We start from the raw sequence: 22238 nt of genomic DNA on the forward strand, positions 1-22238 counted from the left end.
GCTGTGGAAGTGTCGACGTGACGCAGTTATCAATAACAACCTAATTCCCCCAGCTAGGGCAATCATATTGATGCAGAGGCAATGTGTAGCTTCCAATTTAGTAATGAAGGCTGAAGCTATGCGCGAAGTAATGGGAGTGTGCATTGAGAAATTTTTTGACATTGATATTGGAATCGTACTGGTTCAATCTTGTGGGGATCTTATGTGGAAAACTGGAGTTGGATGCAACAGTTGAAGATATCATGTTTTGATGTACTACACCTAGCAAAACAGTTGGTGCTTGTCGAGTTTACTTGTACTCCTTGCAGATAAAACGGAGCGACTCACTTGATAGCTTCTTTTGTAATAAGAAACAGAGAAACCCATAGGGGTCAAATTCTCCCAAATTGCTATTTAATCTTATTACTTTAGATGTAAACATTTCCTTTTGAATCGTCACTTAGTATTACGCTTTAGTGTATTTATTTTCACTTGTAAGTGAGATGTTTTAAATTCGATTCTCAACAAAGACGAATTTAAATCATATTATTGTTAGCCAATTTTAATACTAAGCTTATTCCTCCCCACTTAATGTAGATAATATTATTTAGAAACATTTCCTTTGGAATCAAACAAAACTATGGGTTGACCCAAAAAAGAAGGAATTTTATAGCTAGCGTAAAACGAAGATTTTCTTTGACAATTTGTCTGAAAAAAAAGCTTGGGCCAGCAGCCGGCCCATTTAGCTTGATGTCCGCAACTTACCCGATCTGACGTGTAGCCAGTGTTATCTCCACGCGTCAAATGCCGATAGGCAGGTGGGATATCCCCGCATCCACTGCAGCCCGATGTCAACAAAATCAACAGTGGGCCCAACCTTCTCTCTGTTTTCACCGTCAGATGTCTGAGACTCGAATCCAACGGTCGAAATCCCTTCAGACAACTACCAACGGCTATAGAGCCAGCTGAAACGAAGACCAAGCAAATGCTGAAGCTGAAGTAATGCTCAACGAAGACGACGAAGACTCGTTTCAGCCCAATATCTCGGTCCGAACGGCGTCGTTTTTGGCATTTCATTACTAGCTTACATACCATGGAGCTTCCGTGCATATCGTTCACCGTTCCTAATCCTCCGACGGTGTCGTTTTGCGGCAAACTCGGCCTCTGCGATTTCCCGGTGGCGAGAAAGCGGAGGACGGCTTCGTTGGACGGAGCTTCTAGGGTTTCGGTTCGGGCGGTGAGGGGGTCGACGGAGCAACGAGGCAGTGAAGGCATTGACGGCAGAGATGGAGAGAGTCGTGGGGGAGGCGGGTTCACGAGCCCTGCCATGGAGGTCACCACGTTCAATTCGAACTTCGGCGAAGCTGAGTTTCCCGTGTGGGAAAAGATTGGGGCTGTTGTTAGACTTAGCTATGGAATAGGTGAGTAAGCTCTGCTATAATTGGCATAATAAACCACTAATTACCGTTGACTTGAGGCTTGATAACCGTTTCGTTTTCGGTTTCTAGTTTTTCAAAACGAATTGATTATCAAACGACCCCTTTCCTAATTAGCGTTAATACTACGAATCCTTAACTTGTCAATTAACACTTGAAAGATTTAATTTTTTTACTCTGTTTTGGGGTACTACGGCATGATCAATAGAGAAAATGGATTAGTTATATGTAGTTTTTTGTGACGATTGTTTTGTGATTAGGTATATATGGAGCAATGGCTGTATTAGGAAGATTTATATGTTCCGTGACGGGGATTGATAGCATGGGAGGTTTCCAAGTGTCTTTAGATGCAATTGTACAAGGGCTTGGATATGCAGCTCCTCCAATTATGGCCCTTCTTTTCATACTAGATGTAAGTTGTTTTTTTGTTTATTTGTTTTGAAATTTTAACACTGGGACGAGTAAGTAAGATTAGCACTGTGCCCACCAAACATATGATGCTGGCTTTGGCATCACAAGCACCACCAAGAGCACCACTGTGACCCCGCAACTAGAGATTAAAGACGCGTGACTCTGCGAGTGACAAAAGAGGACCTTGTCCCAAGCATCATGTTGACGGGTTAACAGTAGGTAGAAAGTCCAAGAATTTGATTTAAATCCCCAAATATAGAGTTGTTAATGAGAAAACTCAGACAGATGGGAAAAGGATATGAGGAACAGTATTTTTCATTGACAACCGAGTGTAATGCATGAGTTTAGTAATTCACTTGAGCTCCATTTTGGTCTGCCTTCTTCTAACTATTTTGTGACTAACCTATGTGAAAATGGTTATAGGATGAAGTTGTGAAGGTATCTCCTCATGCTCGTGCTATTCGAGATGTAGAGGATGAAGAGCTTCGAAGCTTCTTTTATGGAATGTCACCTTTGCAGGTATAACCTCTTAATTGATATTATTGTAAAGAACTTTATGGTTTCCAGCTTGGACAAAGCAATAAACAAGTTCTCTGTTTGTTATTTCAATGCACAGTTTATACTAATTGTTGCTGCAAGCTCTGTGGGTGAGGAGCTTTTCTACAGGGCTGCTGTTCAGGTGTGCTATTATGAATAATTTAGCCTTTAATGTATGCTAAAAGATATAAATCAATTTGTTTAATGTTTACTGTTGTTGCACAAATTGTAAGCTTCACTTTTTGTCAACATTAGCTGAAGAATTGATGTTCTGTAGGAGCAATAAATCATTATGATATTTTTCCTTATCATTTGTGACTTTTAGGGATCATTGGCCGATATATTTCTAAGGGGCACAGATCTGATGACAGATGCTCGAGGAGTGGCGTCTCTGGTATTGCAGTTTTTTTTCTGACATTTCTTTCCTGTTACCAGTATAGAAAAGAACTTGTTCTGATGACTTTTACTCGCTTTATATGTAGACTGGAGTTCTGCCCCCATTTGTCCCTTTTGCTCAGGCATTTGCAGCGGTGATTACGGCTGCGCTCACAGGTTCTCTGTACTATGTGGCAGCTTCTCCAAAAGGTTGATTCTCTCAAAGTCCATTTTATGTAACTCGTGTGAATTTTGACTTGGTGCAAATATAATCATCAGTTGTTAATCGTTCTTGCAGATCCTGCTTATGTAGTTGCACCAGTTTTACAATCTCGCTCTGGTCGTGAAGACATGAAAAAGCTTTTTGCAGGTTTAACCTCTAACCTCAGCATGGGTTTTTCAGTGCATCCGTGCTGTAGTTATAAGTATGGGCTAAACAAATGGTAACCAGTCATTACTTTTAGGCGACAAGGGTTAAGACTTGAGAGCTTCCAGCTAACCAGTATTTTGCTAGGCTTGGTAAATTATTCGGTTTTGTCATGACAAGTATAACATCCTAGCAACCTAGTATTTGTTTCCACTGACGGGTTGTAAGTTATCATAGTCGTTAACCTTAATCCAAGTCCTCTGATAGTCAAGTTTCACACGATAAGTTTATGTTTGTAGTACCAAATTAGATGGCTAGCACTTTCAACAGATGACTAGTAGTTGCAACTAACCATAAAATTTTATACAGCAAATTCATGCTTGAATTTCAACGTAATATATACCGAAATGGTTACAATTTCTTGAAAACTCTGTTTCAAGATAGTTATATTTGCTTTGGTTGCCATGAAGAAAAGAAAATGATACGTTTCTAAATCTTGGAACCATAAATGAACATCTGAATCACCGTTTGTTTCTGGTGAACGTTCTGCAGCTTGGTATCAGAGGAGACAAATGAAGAAGATTTACTCTCCCCTGCTTGAAGGACTTCTTGCCCTATATCTTGGTTTTGAGTGGATCCAGGTAATTGGGTTTCTTGGTTACGAATTTGTTGTTCACCATCTACCTACCAATACCATACACTCAAGTGGATGAAACTCAATAATCGAATTTCTTTACGTTTTTGTGAAAATTTGGCAGACGAACAATATGCTTACGCCTATGATCACGCACGGCATATACTCTGCTGTGATATTGGGTCATGGCCTTTGGAAGATACACGATCATCGGAAAAGACTACGCCAGAGGATCCAGCAGCTTAAAGTAGAAGGAAAGAAGTAGAATAAGTTGTGGAGCTTTACTAGTCTGGGGATAAAATTTGTAAATTACAGAGCAGATTCTTTGCAGATATTCCCAAATAATGTATACGTATATAAAGTCGAAAACGAAACTATGTACATATTGAATCCGTGCAATTTTAGTTTCTTGAAGGCTATGTTTCACTGTTGAAGGTCTTGGCTTTGAACTTTTGGTGGATGGATTGATTCTAATCAATTAAGACATGAACATAGGACCCCTGGAGAAGAAATGTGTGGTTTTCGATAATAATTGAGATATGTAGGAAGTGCTAACACGAAAACTAACTGCTATGTTAATGGGTCAACCGTGTCACCTGTTAATATAACATTATTTTTATTTGTTTTCAAACTCTTTTAAAGGGATTTGATTAACTCGTTTCAGCCCTTATGTCTACTTCAGCTCCAACTGTTAGAGCGTGATCGACGGAGATGATGAAAGGGGTGAAATGATTAGAAGAGTAATAATCACTACAAATTTATAACAATAAAATTGTTTCATGAAGATATCGGCACTTCAAAATAGTCAATCTGCACTCCATCCTAGAAGAAATCTTAGAGCAAAAAGGACCAAACAATGACATTTTAGGAGTGCCGAGAACAACTCACATATTCTGTTATTGAACCACTAGACCCAAGGAGATTCACACTCGTACAATGGATGACCTACCATGAAGTCACTAGTTTTCTCTTCATTGATTTCCTTTCAACGACCTATGGTGTGTGAACCTTAAGTTGTTAATCTTTGTTTTTCAGTGCTGCCCGCAATCTCTAGGGTTTGGCCGGAAGGCTCTTCTAGATCTGATGATGATACATTTTACGGTGTACACCTTCCGGTGATGACCCAACTCTTAACCTTAGCTATTAAGAAAGAACTGAATGTTGAAGACAGAAGATGGATTAGTCGGAAAGAAAACTTATCCCTTCTAAATCTACGTAATCATACGGGTGAAAGATTGTTTTACGCAGTCATGAGATCCAAAGTGTATAGCGCACAAATTAGCATCGACAAATGGTAATTAACGAACTGCACTCAACTCAGTGCAGAAGATATGCCCTTACCAGAAGCAAAGATTATACCAACATTTTGCTTTCTTTATTGGAATATATACTTGTCTCCATGATTAGCTAGGTACCATTTGCAACTTCTCATTATTTATCAACTTTCTAAGTTTCTTTCTTACCCACTTTTGCCCCCGATTCTCTCGTCTAGTTGAGACACCAGAGACCGCAACTTCTTTTTATTCTTATTCTTCAAATTTGCTTTTGTTTCTTCTCAGATTCTCAGTCTTCTAGTTGAGCGATCACGCTGATAAACACCTGGTAGCCTTGGCTCATATCTGTAAAAAGGCAGTACTCGTTCTTGGCATGGTATGTTGCCATCAAGCCTGCGCATACATAACAGCAATGAATCAGATCATCGACACGGATATACCAACCTACCAACTCCCAGGAAGAACCAAATAGTATCCTACCGTAGCCAGCAGTTTGAACATCGAATCCTTCATCCTAGCACACAACAAATTGATATAATTAAGAGAATGAGTACTCAAGCAAAAATAGAAGAGAAAAAGCAAAAAAGATTATTGTACCTGTAATTCTCGAATGAGAGGTAAACTTCCAGTAATTGAGTACGGCTTTACATGACCAACAACCTCTTCAGTAGCTTTACACAATACATGAAATCCACGGGAGTTCAGATCACAAGCAACTCCAGACGTGGCCTCGTTGAAACTTAATGTAAGACTGCAGAGAAAGAAAAATGTAAACTTTCTTTCTTCTTTTAATAATTAACATGCCCAATAATATTTGTTTTTCCTTTTGTTTTCTTTTGCTTCGCCTTTGTTGTTCATTTGTTTATCCAAGAAATAGACGTATCTGATGCTTACTACTTGTAATGCAAAGCAAACAAACGATCATCTAAGAGATGTTGCCGGTGTGTGTCTGAAAGAGAGAGAGAGAGAGCACCTTCCCCTTAGGTTTTCATCTGGTAGGACATACTTTGAAACTGGACCTCGTGACTCTAACTTTTCTATGTTTTCGTTAATATCATCCACGTATTCTTGAAGCTTTTCCATAACATCCTTAACGCTGTAACAGGTTAATACTGTTTGTGAGTTAAAAATGGAGAATGGAGCAGAGATAAAATCTTTACATCAAACCTGTAGGACCGGGAAATTCACGAAAGAAATTCAGTTGCTTACTTGTAGAAGGGAGTTAACCTGCAAACAACAAAAACGAATAAGAAAAATCCTAGAAAAGAAAAAGATTAAAGAAAAAGCCTTGTCGAGATACCCTTCTCCTTGGTTAAACCAAGAAAAGAAAAGTTCTGTCACTACGTCATTGAGAAGATTATAAACCTGACATCTCCTGAAATTGTGCATTCAGCCGGAATTTGATTTATTCCACCACCTGGATCTGCAACAAAAAGAAAAGACAAAAAAAATGAGATCAATGTATGTAGAATTCTTCAACACAAGCTTGAAGAAACTTACAAGTCCATTGAGTTGGCTTCATGGTTGACGGTGTTGCAAATCCATAGGCCTCTTCCTTGGGATGTGGAGGAAAATCTCTATAGAACCGCAACTGGATCTCTTTCAGTGCTTCCATAGCTAGCTCCAAAGGATTTATAGCCTGCGGACATTCAGCATCAGCCACAGAAGATATATAAGTAGGAACACGAAAATGCTTCCTAGTCACCTGAAGCTTAAAATTGCTTATAAGGCCAGTGGCATACCTTGTGTGGTAAACCACTATGAAAAAGCTTCCCAGTCACATGAAGCTTCCAAGGTATCATACCACCAGTACCAATGCAAGGTTGTTTATCTGCCGTGTCAATCCAAAACCTGAGTTGAACCACAAAAGTCGCAAACATGAATCAGCGAGACTTCTTTGTTGTCATGTTTTACAAGAAACGAAAGTTACTTACAGAGGACCATCCTTTAGCTTACTGAGTAGCCCATCCTTCACAAGCGCATCCACACCAACTCCTGAAATGGAAGAATTCTCTTCATTTGCTATAAAGACTGCAACCATTGTTGACTTTAATTTTGGCTTTGTCTCAGCCAGCCTTCTCATGAGCTCAGTTAGAAGTGCAACATGACCCAAGCAATCAGTGGTTCCACGGCCACGGAGTTTATCTCCTTCGATGCTCAATGAGAATGGATCAAATTCCTGCAAATACAAGAATCAAATTTGATGCACAATGAATCATCACTAACCTACCAAAATTGAGAAAAGGAAAGAACAACAATTATCGCATTTTAACTACAGCCCAATGGTGATCCACTATTCTTTACACAACACCAATGAAAAACTCAAACTCAAACTACTGTAATGAAAGACTAAACTTGCATCTGAAACTCTATTTTCCAGACGTAAGATGTGAAGCGTAATAAAATTTAATTGGCTACAGTTGCAATGGGTAAAGCGGGAGCCTTTTGCACTGGGTACGACCTTTTTTTACAGTTGCAATTTTATGCTTGTCCTGAACGAAAGCTTATTGCCAAATGATGTAAACTGAAGGATAAAGCACAGCATATGTATTTGGGAAAATCCAAATGAGAAAACATACGTAAATTAAAATGAATAAATGCAGAGCAGTTCCTGTCCAACAAAAAAAGAATCGAAACTCGGCAATTATTGATTGGAATTAAGCTAACACTAAACAGATAATCCTCCACACAACTAACACAATTGCTAATCACTCGAAAGCCTGTACAAGTAACAGTTAAACTGAAGCTCCATTCAATTCAAACAAACGCCATAACAGGAAATGCTAAAAGAAAAAAAATTGTGAAGTTGATATAGATATAAGTAGGGGTGCTGGTGAATGGCAGCCATGGCTGCTCTGTATAGCATAGACAAGAAAGGAACATACCCAGTCTTTGGGATTAGCAGTGACGACGTCCATGTGACAGCCAACAAAGGACAAGATCTTCCCAGGAACAGTTCCTGGGTACTCCACAATAACGTTGCCTCTGCCGGGGAAGTAGGTCACGTGGTTGATCACCAAGGGACCACCGCCTGTGGTGGTGCTAAGGGGCAGCAGGGAATCGAGCACGTGCTTGACGACTCGGTCCTCTTGAGGGATGAGGTCAGGTGGGTTGTTCTGGAGGTGCTTGGACTCCCCAATGAGCTTGGACAGAAGGGATATGAAGGACTCCTTGTCCAGGTCGCCTACTATTTTCTTCACGTCGGTGGAGGAGGAAGCCATGGCTGTGGGTTTTGGCTTTCGTGATCGTGGTGGCCAAGTATAAAAGAGAGAGAGAGTAGAGTGTGGCTCACGGCTTTAGAGCATCCAAGGAGTGCTTTGCTAACGTATGAGAGAGAGAGAGAGAGAGTGTGGCTGCCGGCTCTAGAGCATCTCCTAAAGTGCTTTGCCAACTCCGGCACTTTTAAAATTTGTCACTCAAACCCACTCTTCAAATTTTATCTAACTTTAAAATAGTAGTATTCAACTCCGATACAATTTTTATAAATAAAAAACAAGTTTTGAGTTCCAAACTTCAATTCCTGTTTGGTAGGCCTGTTTTTAAACATTGGCCCTAAAAATAACTTAAAAACAAAGCCTCCTTCACAAAAAATAAAAAATAAAAAAAATAAAAGGAAGAAAATTCAAATTTGGGTGCGACCAGACGGACACACTGCTGTTTATGACTAATCTAACCCACATCTTCCTCTAAATTATTTGATTGGATTCTAATAGAATCTCCCAAATGGGAATACAGTTTATTTGATTGGATTCTAATAGAATCTCCCAAATGGGAATACAGTTTACCCACAAAGGCAAAAAAAAAAAAAAAAAAAAAAAAAAAACTGCCACTGTAACTGTGACATGGGATGAATAAAGTGAAATGGAGATCCTAAGTTCCAATCTTAATGCAGGAAAGAACAAAAACGCACTCAACTCAGTGCAGAACATATACCCTTAACAGATCAAAGATTATACCAACATTTTGCTTTCTCTATTGGAATCAATACTTGTCTTCATGATTAGCAACGTACCATTTGCAATTTCTCATTATTTTTAACCTTCTAAGTTTCTTTCTTACCCACTTTTGCCCCCCGATTCTCTCGTCTAGTTGAGACACCAGAGATTGCAACTTCTTGTTATTCTCATTCTTCAAATTTGCTTTTGTGTCTTTGCAGATTCTGAGTCTTCTAGTTGAGAGACCACGCTGATAAACACCTGGTAGCCTTGCCTCATATCCGTAAAAAGGCAGTACTCCTTCTTGGCATGGTATGTTGCCATCAAGCCTGTACATGCATAAATAACAGCAGTGAATCAGATCATCGACTCGGATATAATAACCTATCAACTCCCCAGGAAGAACCAAATAGTATCGTACTGTAGCCAGCAGTTTGAACATCGAATCCTTCATCCTAGAACACAACAAATTGATATAATTAAGAGAGAGTACTCGAGGGAAAGTAGAAGAGAAAAAGTAAAAATGGGCTAGGAACAAAGAAAACAATAAGCAAAGAACAATTATTGTACCTGTAGTTCTCGAATGAGAGGTAAACTTCCAGTAATTGAGTACGGTTTTAAATGACCAACAACCTCTTCAGTAGCTTTACACAATACATGAAATCCACGGGAGTTGAGATCACAAACAACTCCAGACTTTGCCTCATCAAAACTTAATGTAAGGCTGCAGACAAAAAAAGATGTAAACTTTCTTTCTTCTTTTAATAATTAATAATGCCGAAAAATATTTGTTTTTCCTTTTGTTTTGATTTGCTTTGCTTTTTGTTGTTTATTTATTTTATCCAAGAAATAGAAATATCTGTGGTAGCAACTTGTAATGCGAAGCAAACAAACGATCATCCAAGGGCAACATTTGTTTGAAGAAAGGCTGGAAAACATAGGGATCGGTTTATGGCATGCGTTTAACTAACAAAACTAAGAATGCTGGCATGAAGTAATTACATATTATTAAATGAATATCTTATCACAATACATTTTTTTGGTCTGAATATCTTATGACAATTGTTTATGACGTGTGTGTGTGTGTGAGAGAGAGAGAGAGAGAGAGAGCACCTTCCCCTTAAGTTTTCATCCGGTAGGACATACTTTGAAACTGGTCCTCGTGACTCTACCTTTCCTATGTTTTCATTAATATCATCCACATATTCTTGAAGCTTTTCCAAACATCCTTAACGCTGTAACAGGTCAATAGTGTTTGCAAGTTAAAAATGGAGAATGGAGCAGAGATAAAATCATTGCATCAAACTTATAGGACATGGAAATTCATGAAAGAAAGCCAGTTGCTTACTTGTAGAAGGGAGTTAACCTGCAAACAACAAAAACGAATAAGAAAAATCCTAGAAGAGAAAAAGATTAAAGAAAAAGCCTTGTTGACATACCCTTCTCCTTGGTTAAACCAAGAAAAGAAAAGTGCTATCACTACCCCCCACAAAAGTCTCAAATAACCGTGATTGAGAAGATTAAAATGGCCTATAAGACACAGTGACATACCTTGTGTGCTAAACCACTATGAAAAAGCTTCCTAGTCACATGAAGCTTCCAAGGTATCATTCCACCAGTACCGATGCAAGGTTGTTTATCTGCCATGTCAATCCAAAACCTGAGTTGAACCACAAAAGTCGCAAAAATTAATCAGTGTGACACTTCTTGGCTGTCCTGTTTTACAAGAAATGAAAATTACTTACAGAGGACCATCCCTTAGCTTACTGACTGGCCCATCCTTCACGAGCGCATCCACACCAACTCCTGAAATGGAAGAATTCTCTTCATTTGCTATAAAGACTGCGACCACAGTTGACTTTAATTTTGGCTTTGTCTCAGCCAGCCTTCTCATGAGCTCAGTTAGAAGTGCAACAAGACCCAAGCAATCAGTGGTTCCACGGCCACGAAGTTTATCTCCTTCGATGCTCAGTGAGAATGGATCAAATTCCTGCATATACAAGAATCAAATTTGATGCACAATGAATCATCACTCGTCGTAAAAGGTCGTACCCAGTGCACAAGGCTCCCGCTTTACGCAGGGTCTGGGAGAGGTGAATGTCGGCTAGCCTTACCCCCATTTATGGAGAGGCTGCTCCCAAGTCTCGAACCCGAGACCTACCGCTCATGGGCGAAGGCACTTGCCATCGCACCAAGTGCGACCTCTTACAATGAATCATCACTAACCTACCAAAATTGAGAAAAGGAAAGAACAATTGTTATTGCATTTTAACTACTGCCCAATGTGATCCATTATTCTGTACACAGCACCAATGAAAAACTCAAACTCCTGTAATGAAGGACTAAACACCAATGAAAAACTTAAACTCCTGTAATGAAACTCTATTTTCAAAATGTAAGATGTGAAGCGTAATAAAATTTATTGGCCGCAGTTGAGATTTTATGCTTGTCGTGAACCAAAGCTTATTGCCAAAATGATGTAAACTGTAGGATCTTAAATAAACACAACAACAACAAAGCCTTATCCCACCAAGTGGGGTCAGCTGTATGAATCCTAGAACACCACTGCGCTCAGTTTTGCGCCAAGTCTTCCGTTAGTGGTTAAAATCAATTTCAGATGCATCACGCTGAAATGGTAATATATTAACAGCTGAATCCAGTTAAGCTCATAACCGGACAAAGAGTTGGCAAGATAAGAAGCAAGGACAAGCTAGCAGAAAACATACCATACTTACTAATACATAGACAAAGGAAACCATACACAGGTAAAAAATAAAAACTTCTGAATTTAATGTAGGCCAGAAAAGAACAATGAGATTCATAAGAAATGAAAGTATTTCTTAGTTCAAAAGCAACAGGTTTTGTCAAAAATAAACCCAAAAAACTATCAATGGGTTTGTAGAAATTTCAAATCGGTAGGGTTCAACTGGAATTGGATTATTGATGAATCAATTTTGAACAACATAAATCTAAAGGCAACAAATTACAAAATTATAGTATCCAACTTCTCATCACATAAGGATGAAAACCCCAGAACAAAAGATTTATGCAGGGTAAATTTGTCAACTGAACAAACTTGTTCGGGTTTCAAATTTATTGGATTTAATTTAATTCACCAGAATCATGATTGGGATTTTGACTGCCTTATTAATAGGAAAGAAGATTTCAGTAGTTAAAACATTTGGATTAGGCTAAACATGAGTAATCCGAAAACCAAGAAAACTGCATTTCTTCAATCACAAAAATGGGGAAATTGAAAGATATAAGCTTTGGGGTAAATCCAAGACATAACCTATATAAATATCTAAAAGGCATATTGGATTAAGCTTTTAACATGAGTAACCATAGACCCAGGAAAACTGCACTTCTTCAGTCACAAAGGATAAAGCAAAACATATGTATTTGGGAGAACCCAATGGGGAAACATACGTAAATTGAAATGAATAAACGCAGAGCAGTTCCTATTCAACAAAAAAAGAAAAAAAAAATCGAAACTCAGCAAATATTGATTGGAATTAAACTAACACAACAGCTAATCACTCGAAAACCGATACAAGTAACAGTTAAACTGAAGCTCCAATCAATTCCAACAAGCCCCAGAACTGAAAATGCTAAACGAATCGACATACAAAGATAATCGACTGAAAACACAACATTGAGTTAAATAACTTGTAAGTTGTAATGTATTGAACATAAAACTGCCACACTCTAACATTCTACACTATAGATAGGATCATGGTCTAAAATATCTATAATATCCCGATATTTCTATCGAAATTTCCGTATTTTTGGACTACCGATATTTTTTTGGACTACCGATATCATCGATATTTTAGACCTTGCTAAGTATCTTACCATGCAATGTATAAAGTGTAAAATATTGTACTAATTCATTATATATAAATCATTATGATGTGTTTAAACTTCTTTCATTAAATACTACATATTTTCTACACTCACAATATTTACCAGCTCGCTATATAATCAACTTAAATCAGTATATCTATCATGCAATGCATTTCCTTTCAATTTTTTTGTGATAAACTAATAGATAATTGATTAAATAAACATTCTGCAAAGTTTCAATAAAATTTTTCAAGTTTTTCTTACAATTTCCGTAATTTTTATTCAATTTTTATCGATATCGATAATATTCCAATATTTTCATCTAAATTTCCGCAAATACAGACCAAACTAAAGCCAAAAATAGAATTAAAGAAAGGAACAAACCCAGTCTTTGGGATTAGCAGTGACGACGTCCATGTGACAGCCAACAAAGGACAAGATCTTCCCAGGAACAGTTCCTGGGTACTCCACAATGACGTTGCCTCTGCCGGGGAAGTAGGCACGTGGTTGATCACCAAGGGACCACCGCCTGTGGTGGTGCTGAGGGGCAGCAGGGAATCGAGCACGTGCTTGATGGCTCGGTCCTCTTGAGGGATGAGGGCAGGTGGGTTGTTCAGGAGGTACTTGGACTCCCCAATAAGCTTGGACAGAAGGGACATGAAGGACTCCTTGTCCAGGTCGCCTACTATTTTCTTCACGTCGGTGGAGGAGGAAGCCATGGTTGCCTGCGAAATCAGAATATTTCTTTCCCTGTTGGTTTTGGCTTTCGCACTGATCGTGGTGGCCATATATATTAATGAATTTACATATTAATTACAAAATTTTAAAATAAAAATATTAATTAATTTAGGATTTCAATACTCATACCATCATAATCCCCTTATTAACGTTCAATTTAAGACATTTCCCAAAAAAAAAAAATTAAATAAGTTTATACTCATTTATTTTATATTAAAAGATTTTAATCTTAAATGTACTACCTGTTCATCTATTTTTTTTAAATATTCCAATTTTTTGTATGTAAAATGTCTTAATTTTTTTATATGTAAAATGTACCAATTTGTTTTAAAATCAATGAACTCTTTTTTTTAATCCATTTTTTAAACTTACATAGTTTCATTATTTTTGTTGATTTGAGAATGTTTTTATGTCAAGTTTATTCGAAAAAATTTACTAATATTATTAAGTGTAGCAACCCGTCCCGAAATTTATGAGACAAAATGGGTATCTTCGTAATTTCACGTTGGGTTGTAAGATATATTTTGAAAGGGTTACTATTTGGGCCTTAAATGGTGTGCCATGTGCGGCCCCCTCTGGTTTGTTTGTCTCCCGACCCACTTGCTTGCTTCTTTGCTTCTTCTTTCCCATGCATCGTATATCTCTCCCTCTCTAAACTCTTGGACCTCTCTCTATTTCGTCTCTACTCTCTTCTCATCTCTTCAACGAACTCACACACACCCATACTTACATACACACAGACATCCACCACCCCTGGAACCTCACTTCTCCCCCTCACCTCTCCGACCTCACTTTCCCTCATTCTCGACATTGTGCACTGTCACTATGCACATGGTTTACGACGAGGTAAGTCAAACTCACCCCTAAATATTCCTAGATCGAGTTTAGTAGCGTGATTAGGTAATGTTTGAGGCTTTTGGGTAGTGTTTTAACGCAAGAATGCCTCGGAACCATTTTCTCCATATTATTCGGTGAGACCCGACAGCTTTCGAGCCATTTTTCGGCCACCTCGGGCCACGACCGAGGAAACCAAAGGTACATCTCGATTCCTTGTCTCCCGGGCTTCATTTTGATGTATAATGTTGCAACGTTTGGTTAAGAATCGAGTTGACTGAAGCTAGGGAAGCTCCGGTGTCATTTTTTTGTCAAAACTAGGCCTTTGGGCCGTGCTAACCCAAGACCCAAAACCCATTAACCCAAAGTTCAAACACATTGTCCTTGGGCCGGGCTACCAAGCCCAAACCTAAAATACTTTGGCCTAACTATAGGCCCAACTCAAAGACCCAGGCCCAAATACCAACCCAAATGGAACTAGGCCCTTGGGCTACCGAACCCGGCCGAAAGTCTAGGCCAAGAACCGGTTGAGCCAACCCAACCCAGATCGGAGGAATATTATGTGGAATATTCCGTTAAGGGAATATTCTCTGTATTGACTTTTTGTTGACTTTTACGAAATTTACCTTGGACTCCTCTTAGGGTAATTCGACGTCTTGAATGCATTTCCAACGTCCGTTTTCCCAAATTTAGTCGTTATAGTATAGTTTTATTAATTGGTACCTTTATGTGCTTATTTGCAATTGTTTGTGGCATTTCCATCCACCCTTGTTTGCACGGCTCTTCACCTGCGGAGTAAGGTGAGTGGACCACTTCTAAAATGCATATTTTTCTATTAGAAATGCATACATGAAAAACATGATTTAATGGTTATGAAACGTTTATGAGTAAATTGAATTTACGCTTTATGATATTCATGATTTATCGATTTTACGTTCTTCGTAGTATATATGATTGATGACTATAGACTACGAATAGGTTTTACAATATGACGTTTTAGCTACTGAACAACGATTAAGATATATATATATATATATATTAGAAATATTATGTTATTGTCTTTACGTACTTACTTAGTAGTTATTCGAACGATCCTGCCTATGGGCAATGATACTATATTGGCTTCGGTCGGGCGTAGGTTGGTGCCTTCAGCCAGGAGATATTTATATTGGCTTCGGTCGAGCATTTGGTTGGTGCGTACTGGCAAGAGGTATATTACTGGCTATGGGCGGGCGTTTGGTTGGTGCCTACGAGCGTATGTTCTGCCTACGAACTTATGTTCTGCTTACGTGCTTATGATCTGCCTATGAGCGAATGACCTGCCTACGGGCGCGTGATGTAGAACCTTCGGATGATTGAAGAAGTGTTCTATATGCCTTCGGGCGAATGAAATATTATATATATATATATATGTATATGCCTTATATATATACCAACAATAAGTACATTATATACAATATATGTTTTATGAAAGGTTTTATGGCATGCTAGAGTTTTCGAAAAACCTATTACTTATTATGCTATACGAGTTTTCTAAACCTGGGGGTTAGTACATTAAAGATTAACTGTTTTATCATTACCTATATATCAACTTGATCTACTCATGTTTTGTTTTGCGCCCCATTAGGACTTAGAATTGAGGCGTATAATCCTGGCGTCAAGACACTCCCGTATTAGCATTTTCAAGTCCTCTCGGTGTAAGACCCAGTCATTTGTTCATTCAATTTTATATCATTTCCTTTCTAATGTCTCGAATTAGTTGTATGCTCTGAACACGTTCTGCAATTGCATAATCATTGTATTTAAATTTATAAGCATTGTTTACATTTATTATTTCTCATGTATCCTAATATGGCTTCGTCACCTTCGGGTGTCAGCCAGCATGTGCCTACTCTGGTGTTTGGAGAATATCAAGGTCGAGCGTATCAATTTGGTATCAGAGTGTGGTTGTTCAGAGCATACTTAGAATCATATCGTACTCTAGTAGTGTGTCGATCTTGACATCATTTGGATGTCACGACTTATGAATTTGTTGTCATTTCGCATGGTTTTGCAACCCTCATTTTGCATGAATAGTCTTGTACTATTGAAGAATAAGAAATTTCGTGTCGGGATTGTGCCCTATCGATGACGAAATGGATTGTTGGACGACATTCAACATCGGATCGATACTCTGCGACATGTGTTCCCTAAGAATGGCGGGCAGAGTCATATCTTTATGGAAATTATTTGAAACATTCGAAGTGCGCATTGGTGAAGGCGAGTAAGCAATTGATGTTGCGAAGCTTAGCAAGTGTTAGTTAGTGGGATCGAATCAATGTCCTCAGACTCGCTCCTGCTGGGGAAAGTTGTGTGAATTCTTAGAACAATTCTCAGCGATTGTTCTATCGATAACCTCATTGCTTATTCCAACCACGAAGTCAAGTTCACTAAACATCGACAGTCAGTTGTACGTCAAATCCTTCAAACATTGTTTTTATTTAGAGTGGATACTCTTCTCGAGAGATTCTTTGGTAGCATACATTATTCTCATCAATTTCCAAAAAGGGCTACTACAGTTGGAAATTGAAAATCTTCACATGGTGTTGATAAATACGAAATGTCTTTGATCTTATCAAATCCTATAAGCAGTTCTTAACTATTCTTTGAGCTTAGCCCTCTTTCCTTTTTGGCTAAGAAACCAGTCAATTTTGTTGCGATGCTGACGATGAACAAAGTTTCTAACAATAGGGTATTGTCTCATCTGATCGTAGCCTTTACACTTTCCGAATTTCTATGGTGGTGTATTATTAAATGTTTGGCTGCACACTGATGCAACAGGATTGAGTCACGCATGTGCTTCTTGACGAATGGAACTGCCTGATGTGAATCATCTTATCCTTAACCCAGAGCTGGTAATGATCTCCCTTGCTGTAAAATCTGGTGACGTTTTCTCTACAGCGAGAAATGTTGCATCCTTTTTTACTAAAGAGGTTGTAGTGTGTTTCACACAGAAATAGCTGAGTTTGAAATGGAAGCGGTGAAATGGAAGCCATCGGGTTTATCTCAATTTCTTTCTAGTTCTGTTTGAAGGTGGGAAGAAATTCCTGTGATTGTCCTTTTTGGGTTGTTGGGGACCCACTTAGGATGCGAATGGAAATGGGTGAATATCACCATAGAATTTCGGTACAAACCATCTTGTACACGTGGAGAACATGATGACGTTTCGGCAGTTGTTGATCAACTCACTTGTCGTATTATCTACGAGTCCGAGAGGACCATACTTCAACCATTTGGCAAAATTCTTCATTCTATATTTCTTTAGACTGACATCTCAATTTACATCGGTTACGACTGTAATCCCAGTTTCACCTCCTGGTACTAGAAAACTTTTTAGTCAAATTTGAATTTGTACTCACCCTATGACACTTCATATCATTTCCTTCGTACTACTTCTAAAGTAGACATACTATTTAGGAAAACCACTCAAACCCGAAAATTTTAACTTGAACCACCAGTCATTCAACCACCCATTAACATTCTATTGAGCAAATCATTACCACTGGTGTTTGAATATCCTTGAGTTTATCGTTGTAACAAGTTGTTGCTAAAGTTGAAATGGGAAAAAAAGAGTTCAAGTTCCTGTCTATCATATTACTTTAAACTACCACCGAGTCGAGTTCCCACTCAACCATCTTGACTTACCACCACTAAATCAAGTTAGGTATTTACACGTATTCCTGCATCAAAGTTACACATTCACCCTAGTTATCTTGTTTCCTAGCTGTGATGGATTTGTTTGACCCTTATAAGTGTTCATTTAGCCTTCTCGGCATAGCAGTTTCACTAAATCCGAGAGAAATTTTCAATGAATTAGCTTGCGCAGGCGTTGTGAATCACATTGTTCTAGTTTTCAATGTATTGTCACTTTTGTACCTTATCGTGATGCGCATTTCACTTCTAAGTTTTGTGAAGTTTTCGTGAAGGCCTTGAGTACTAAGTTGTTTGTCTTCTATCGCGTTTTTATGCTTAGATTGTTGGACAGTTTGATCAAACTATCTAGATCTTGAAAGACGTGTTGCATTCTTTTGGTTCATGGTTTCTGAATGAGTAGATTTTACACCGATCTTGTTTGGAGTAGTTACGACGATAGTTTTTATTTCCGGTTTATGTATGGCACTATTTGATACTTGGTATGGTAGATTCTATTAGCAGCACTAGCTGGACTGTGGAGTTCTGCGAATTGGTTTTTGGATGTTTGAGTTATTTTTGTTATGGGAAACTGTGTGCTTATGTTGTTGTCGACTTATGTTTGGACAAATTGGTACGTTTGCACCCTTAGAAAATTACTACTTGCTTATCGAGACAACAATGTGTTGTCGATATAGCAGGCGGCCGACTGTAATATCGATGACACATTCGTTGGGTTTGTTATGTAAGTGGACAGGTAGACCATCTACGATATTTGTTACTGTTTAGTTATTGTTGGGGCTTGACCTAAAGACACATTTGTCCTCGGAGTACGTGACATTTCGAATGCTTGGGTGAGACCCACTTTCATTTTTGACTTTGATTTTCAGTACAAATATTTTGTTTTACCTTATATTAGTTATATATATTGTCTTTTTGACGTTACAAATGTTCAATTGAGTCTTTTTCCACTTTCAATTTTAAGTTCAGTACTAGTTTTCGACCTCTATGTTAGTACTTATCTATTTTGACGCTATCTTACTACGTACATATTTTTTACCATACGTTATTGTACAATTTTGACTTTATAGCTTTATAAAGTATGTTTTTACTTTTATACTGATAGGGGAAGAGGGTAAGAGCTAGGAGGCATGATAGAGGATTTGGTACCCTACTGGTGATGGTGTGGCATATTCTCTTTTATTCAACCACTTTGACTTGATTTCTTCCTTATACATATATTCTACTTCCTATCTTCGAGTATTTTTGTATAGTACGTCGTTTCAAAATTTGGAATGAAATTTTTTGAACGGGGGTAGATTGTAACAACCCGTTCCAGAATTTATGGGATGGAAATGGTATCTTTGTAATTTAACATTGGGTTGTAAGATATATTTTGAAAAGGTTACCATTTTGGCCTTAAATGGTGTGCCATGTGCGGCCCCCTCTAGTTTGTTTGTCCCCTAGCCTACTTGCTTTCTTCTTTCCCTCTTCTTTCCCATACACCGTATCTCTCTCTCTCTCTCTAAACTCTCAAACCTCTCTTTTTCGTCTCTACTATCTTCTCCTCTCTTTGACGAACTCACACACACACACACACCCATACTTACATACACACAGACAGCCACTACCCATGGATCCTCACTTCTCCTCACCACCTCTCCGACCTCACTCTCTCTCATTCTCCGCACTATGCACTGTCATTGTGCACGTGGTTTTACGACGAGGTAAGTCGAACTCACCCCTAAATATTCCTAGATCGAGTTTAGTTGGTTGATTAGGTAATGTTTAAGGCTTTTTGGTAGTGTTTTAACGCAGGAACACCTCGAAACCATTTTCTCCATTTTATCCGACGAGACCCGATGACTTTCGAGCCATTTTCAGGCCATCTAGGGCCACAACCGAGGAAACCAAAGGTACATCTCGATTCCTTGTCTCCTGGGCTTCATTTTGATGTATAGTGTTGCAATGTTTGGTTGAGAATTGAGTTGGCAGGAGGTGGGGAAGCTCTGGCGTCCTTTTTCCGTTGAAACTAGGCTTTTGGGCCGTGCTAACCCAAGACCCAAAACCCATCAACCCAAAGTTCAAACCCATTGTCATTGGGCTAGGCTACCAAGCCCAAACCTAAAATCCTTTGGCCTAACTCAAAGACCTAGGCCCAAATACCAACCCAAATGGAACCAGGCCATTGGGCCACCGAACCAGGCCCAAAGTCTAGGCCTAAAATCGGCTGAGTCGGCCCAACCCAAATCGGGGGAATATTCTTTGTGTTGACATTTACAAAATTTACCTGGGACCCCTCTTAGGGTAATTCGATGTCTTGAATGCATTTCCAATGTTTGTTTTCCCAATTCAATCGTTATAGTATAGTTTTATTAATTGGTACCTTTATGTGCTTAGGTGCAATTGTTTGTGGCGTTTCCATCCACCCTTGTTTGCACGGCTCTTTGCCTACGGAGTAAGGTGAGTGGACCCTTTCTAAAATGCATATTTTTCTATTAGAAATGCATACATGAAAAACATGATTTAATGGTTACGTTTTATGAAACGTTTATGAGTAAATTGAATTTACGCTTTATGATATTCATGCTTTATTGATTTTACATTCTTCGTAGTATATATGATTGATGACTATATACTACAAATAGGTTTTACAATATGACGTTTTAGCTATTGAACCCCAATTAAGATATATATATATATATATTTATATTTATATTAGAATTATTATGTTAATGTCCTTACGTACTTACTTAGTAGTTATTCGAACGGTTCTGCCTACGGGCGATGATACTTATATTGGCTTCGGCGGGGCGTTTGGTTGGTGCCTACTGGTGGGAGGTATATTATTGGCTACGGCCAGGCGTTTGGTTGGTGCCTACGGGCATGAGATATATTATTGGCTACAGCCGAGCGTTTGGTTGGTGCCTACGGGCGTATGTTCTGCCTACGGGCATATGATCTGCCACGGGCGAATGACCCTGCCTACGGGCACATGATGTAGAACCTTTAGATGAATGAGGAAGTGTTCTATATGCCTTTGGGCGAATGAAATATTATATAGATATATATATATATATATGTATATGCCTTATATATATACCACTACTAAGCACATTATATACGATATATGTTTTATGCAAGGTTTTATGGCATGCTAGGGTTTTCGGAAAACATATTACTTATTATGCTATACGAGTTTTCTAAACCTGGGGGTTAGTATGTTAAAGATTAACTGTTTTATTATTACCTATATATCAACTTGGTCCACTCATGTTTTGTTTTGCGCCCCCTCAGGACTTAGAATCGAGGCGTACAATCCCGGCGTCAAGACATTTCCGCATCAGCATCTTCGAGTCCTCTCATTGTAGGACCCACTCATTTGTTCATTCAAATTTATATTATTTCATTTCTAGTATCTCGAATTAGTTGTACTCTCTGAACACGTTCCACCATTGCATAATCATTGTATTTAAATTTATAAGCATTGTTTACATATTTATTATTTCTCATGTATCCTAATATGACTTCGTCACCTTTAAGTGTCGGCCAGCACGTTTTGGAGAATATCAGGGTCGAGCATGTCATTAAGCCTAATAATTGTTTTTCTTTTTGTGGTTTTGAAGAATGTACCTTATTTTGGGTATGAAGAATCTATCAAACTTCTTATGGTACAATAATTGTTAATTAATTTTGATGAATGTACTAGTACACACACACACATACATGGCAAAATATTTTGTCCAATATATATATATATATATATATATATATATATATGGCAAAATATAATTTTCTATTGATTTTGAATTTTGGGGTGTAAAATAGAATTCATCTTTTAATATTTTCAATCCTACTAATCATGGGTTTTATTTAAAATCTCATTAATTTAAGCAACTACAAATTTCAATTTTTAAGTTAAAAATATAATTACCGACATTGGAATACATTAACACATTAATGTCAAAGCCTTCATTCAAAAATTGAAAACCAATAAGAGCATCTCCAAAGGAGACATCAAATTTAAATTGGGTTTTTATCACAAATGGTTCCTGAAATTGACTCACCCTATCAAGATGGTCCCTGAAATTGAAAATCAATCAATGTGGTCCTTAAAAATGGGTGGTACAAATCAATGTTATCCTTCCGTTTGAATTTCGTTAGAAAATCTGTTAGTATGTTGATGTCGCACATTGTAGACCT

The 22238-nt window shown here is 38.2% G+C and overlaps 2 protein-coding genes and 1 pseudogene across 3 annotated transcripts; 1 reads left to right on the forward strand and 2 right to left on the reverse strand.

Moving 5' to 3' along the window:
* The first annotated feature begins 948 nt into the window (after positions 1–948).
* LOC126626996 (uncharacterized) lies at positions 949–4173 on the forward strand. Its single transcript, XM_050296409.1, has 9 exons — positions 949–1400; positions 1676–1827; positions 2250–2345; positions 2443–2505; positions 2689–2757; positions 2846–2948; positions 3037–3108; positions 3658–3746; positions 3864–4173. Exons 1-9 carry the CDS (start codon positions 1073–1075, stop codon positions 4002–4004), a joined length of 1113 nt encoding a protein of 370 aa, XP_050152366.1. The 5' UTR covers positions 949–1072; the 3' UTR covers positions 4005–4173.
* An 844-nt stretch (positions 4174–5017) lies between these two features.
* LOC126626993 (acetylornithine deacetylase-like) lies at positions 5018–8430 on the reverse strand. Of its 2 annotated transcripts, XM_050296405.1 has the most exons (10): positions 7899–8425; positions 6948–7192; positions 6756–6864; positions 6514–6652; positions 6379–6436; positions 6223–6240; positions 5987–6109; positions 5611–5764; positions 5494–5527; positions 5018–5406 (listed from the first exon to the last, which is right to left on the reverse strand). In XM_050296405.1, the coding sequence occupies exons 1-10, from the start codon at positions 8232–8234 to the stop codon at positions 5303–5305; spliced, it is 1320 nt and encodes a 439-aa protein (XP_050152362.1). In that variant the 5' UTR covers positions 8235–8425; the 3' UTR covers positions 5018–5302. The 2 variants fall into 2 exon arrangements, with proteins under 2 accessions (XP_050152362.1, XP_050152363.1); XM_050296406.1 differs by lacking the exon at positions 5494–5527 and having other exon boundaries at positions 7899–8430.
* Positions 8431–8789: 359 nt separating this feature from the next.
* Positions 8790–13513, reverse strand: LOC126626995 (acetylornithine deacetylase-like; annotated as a pseudogene).
* Between the last annotated feature and the right edge of the window lie 8725 nt (positions 13514–22238).

Source organism: Malus sylvestris, chromosome 6, assembly GCF_916048215.2.
Source record: "Malus sylvestris chromosome 6, drMalSylv7.2, whole genome shotgun sequence".
NCBI lineage: Eukaryota > Viridiplantae > Streptophyta > Magnoliopsida > Rosales > Rosaceae > Malus > Malus sylvestris.

Coding starts and splice junctions, on each gene's coding strand:
- LOC126626993 (XM_050296405.1), bottom strand. CDS start 8,234: ATGGCTTCCTCCTCCACCGACGTGAAGAAAATAGTAGGCGACCTGGAC. Junction 6,653..6,755: donor ATAGTGGTTTACCACACAAG/GTATGCCACTGG, acceptor GAATGTCCGCAG/GCTATAAATCCTTTGGAGCT. Junction 5,765..5,986: donor GATGAAAACCTAAGGGGAAG/GTGCTCTCTCTC, acceptor CTTTCTCTGCAG/TCTTACATTAAGTTTCAACG.
- LOC126626996 (XM_050296409.1), top strand. CDS start 1,073: ATGGAGCTTCCGTGCATATCGTTCACCGTTCCTAATCCTCCGACGGTG. Junction 2,758..2,845: donor CTCGAGGAGTGGCGTCTCTG/GTATTGCAGTTT, acceptor CTTTATATGTAG/ACTGGAGTTCTGCCCCCATT. Junction 3,747..3,863: donor TTGGTTTTGAGTGGATCCAG/GTAATTGGGTTT, acceptor AAAATTTGGCAG/ACGAACAATATGCTTACGCC.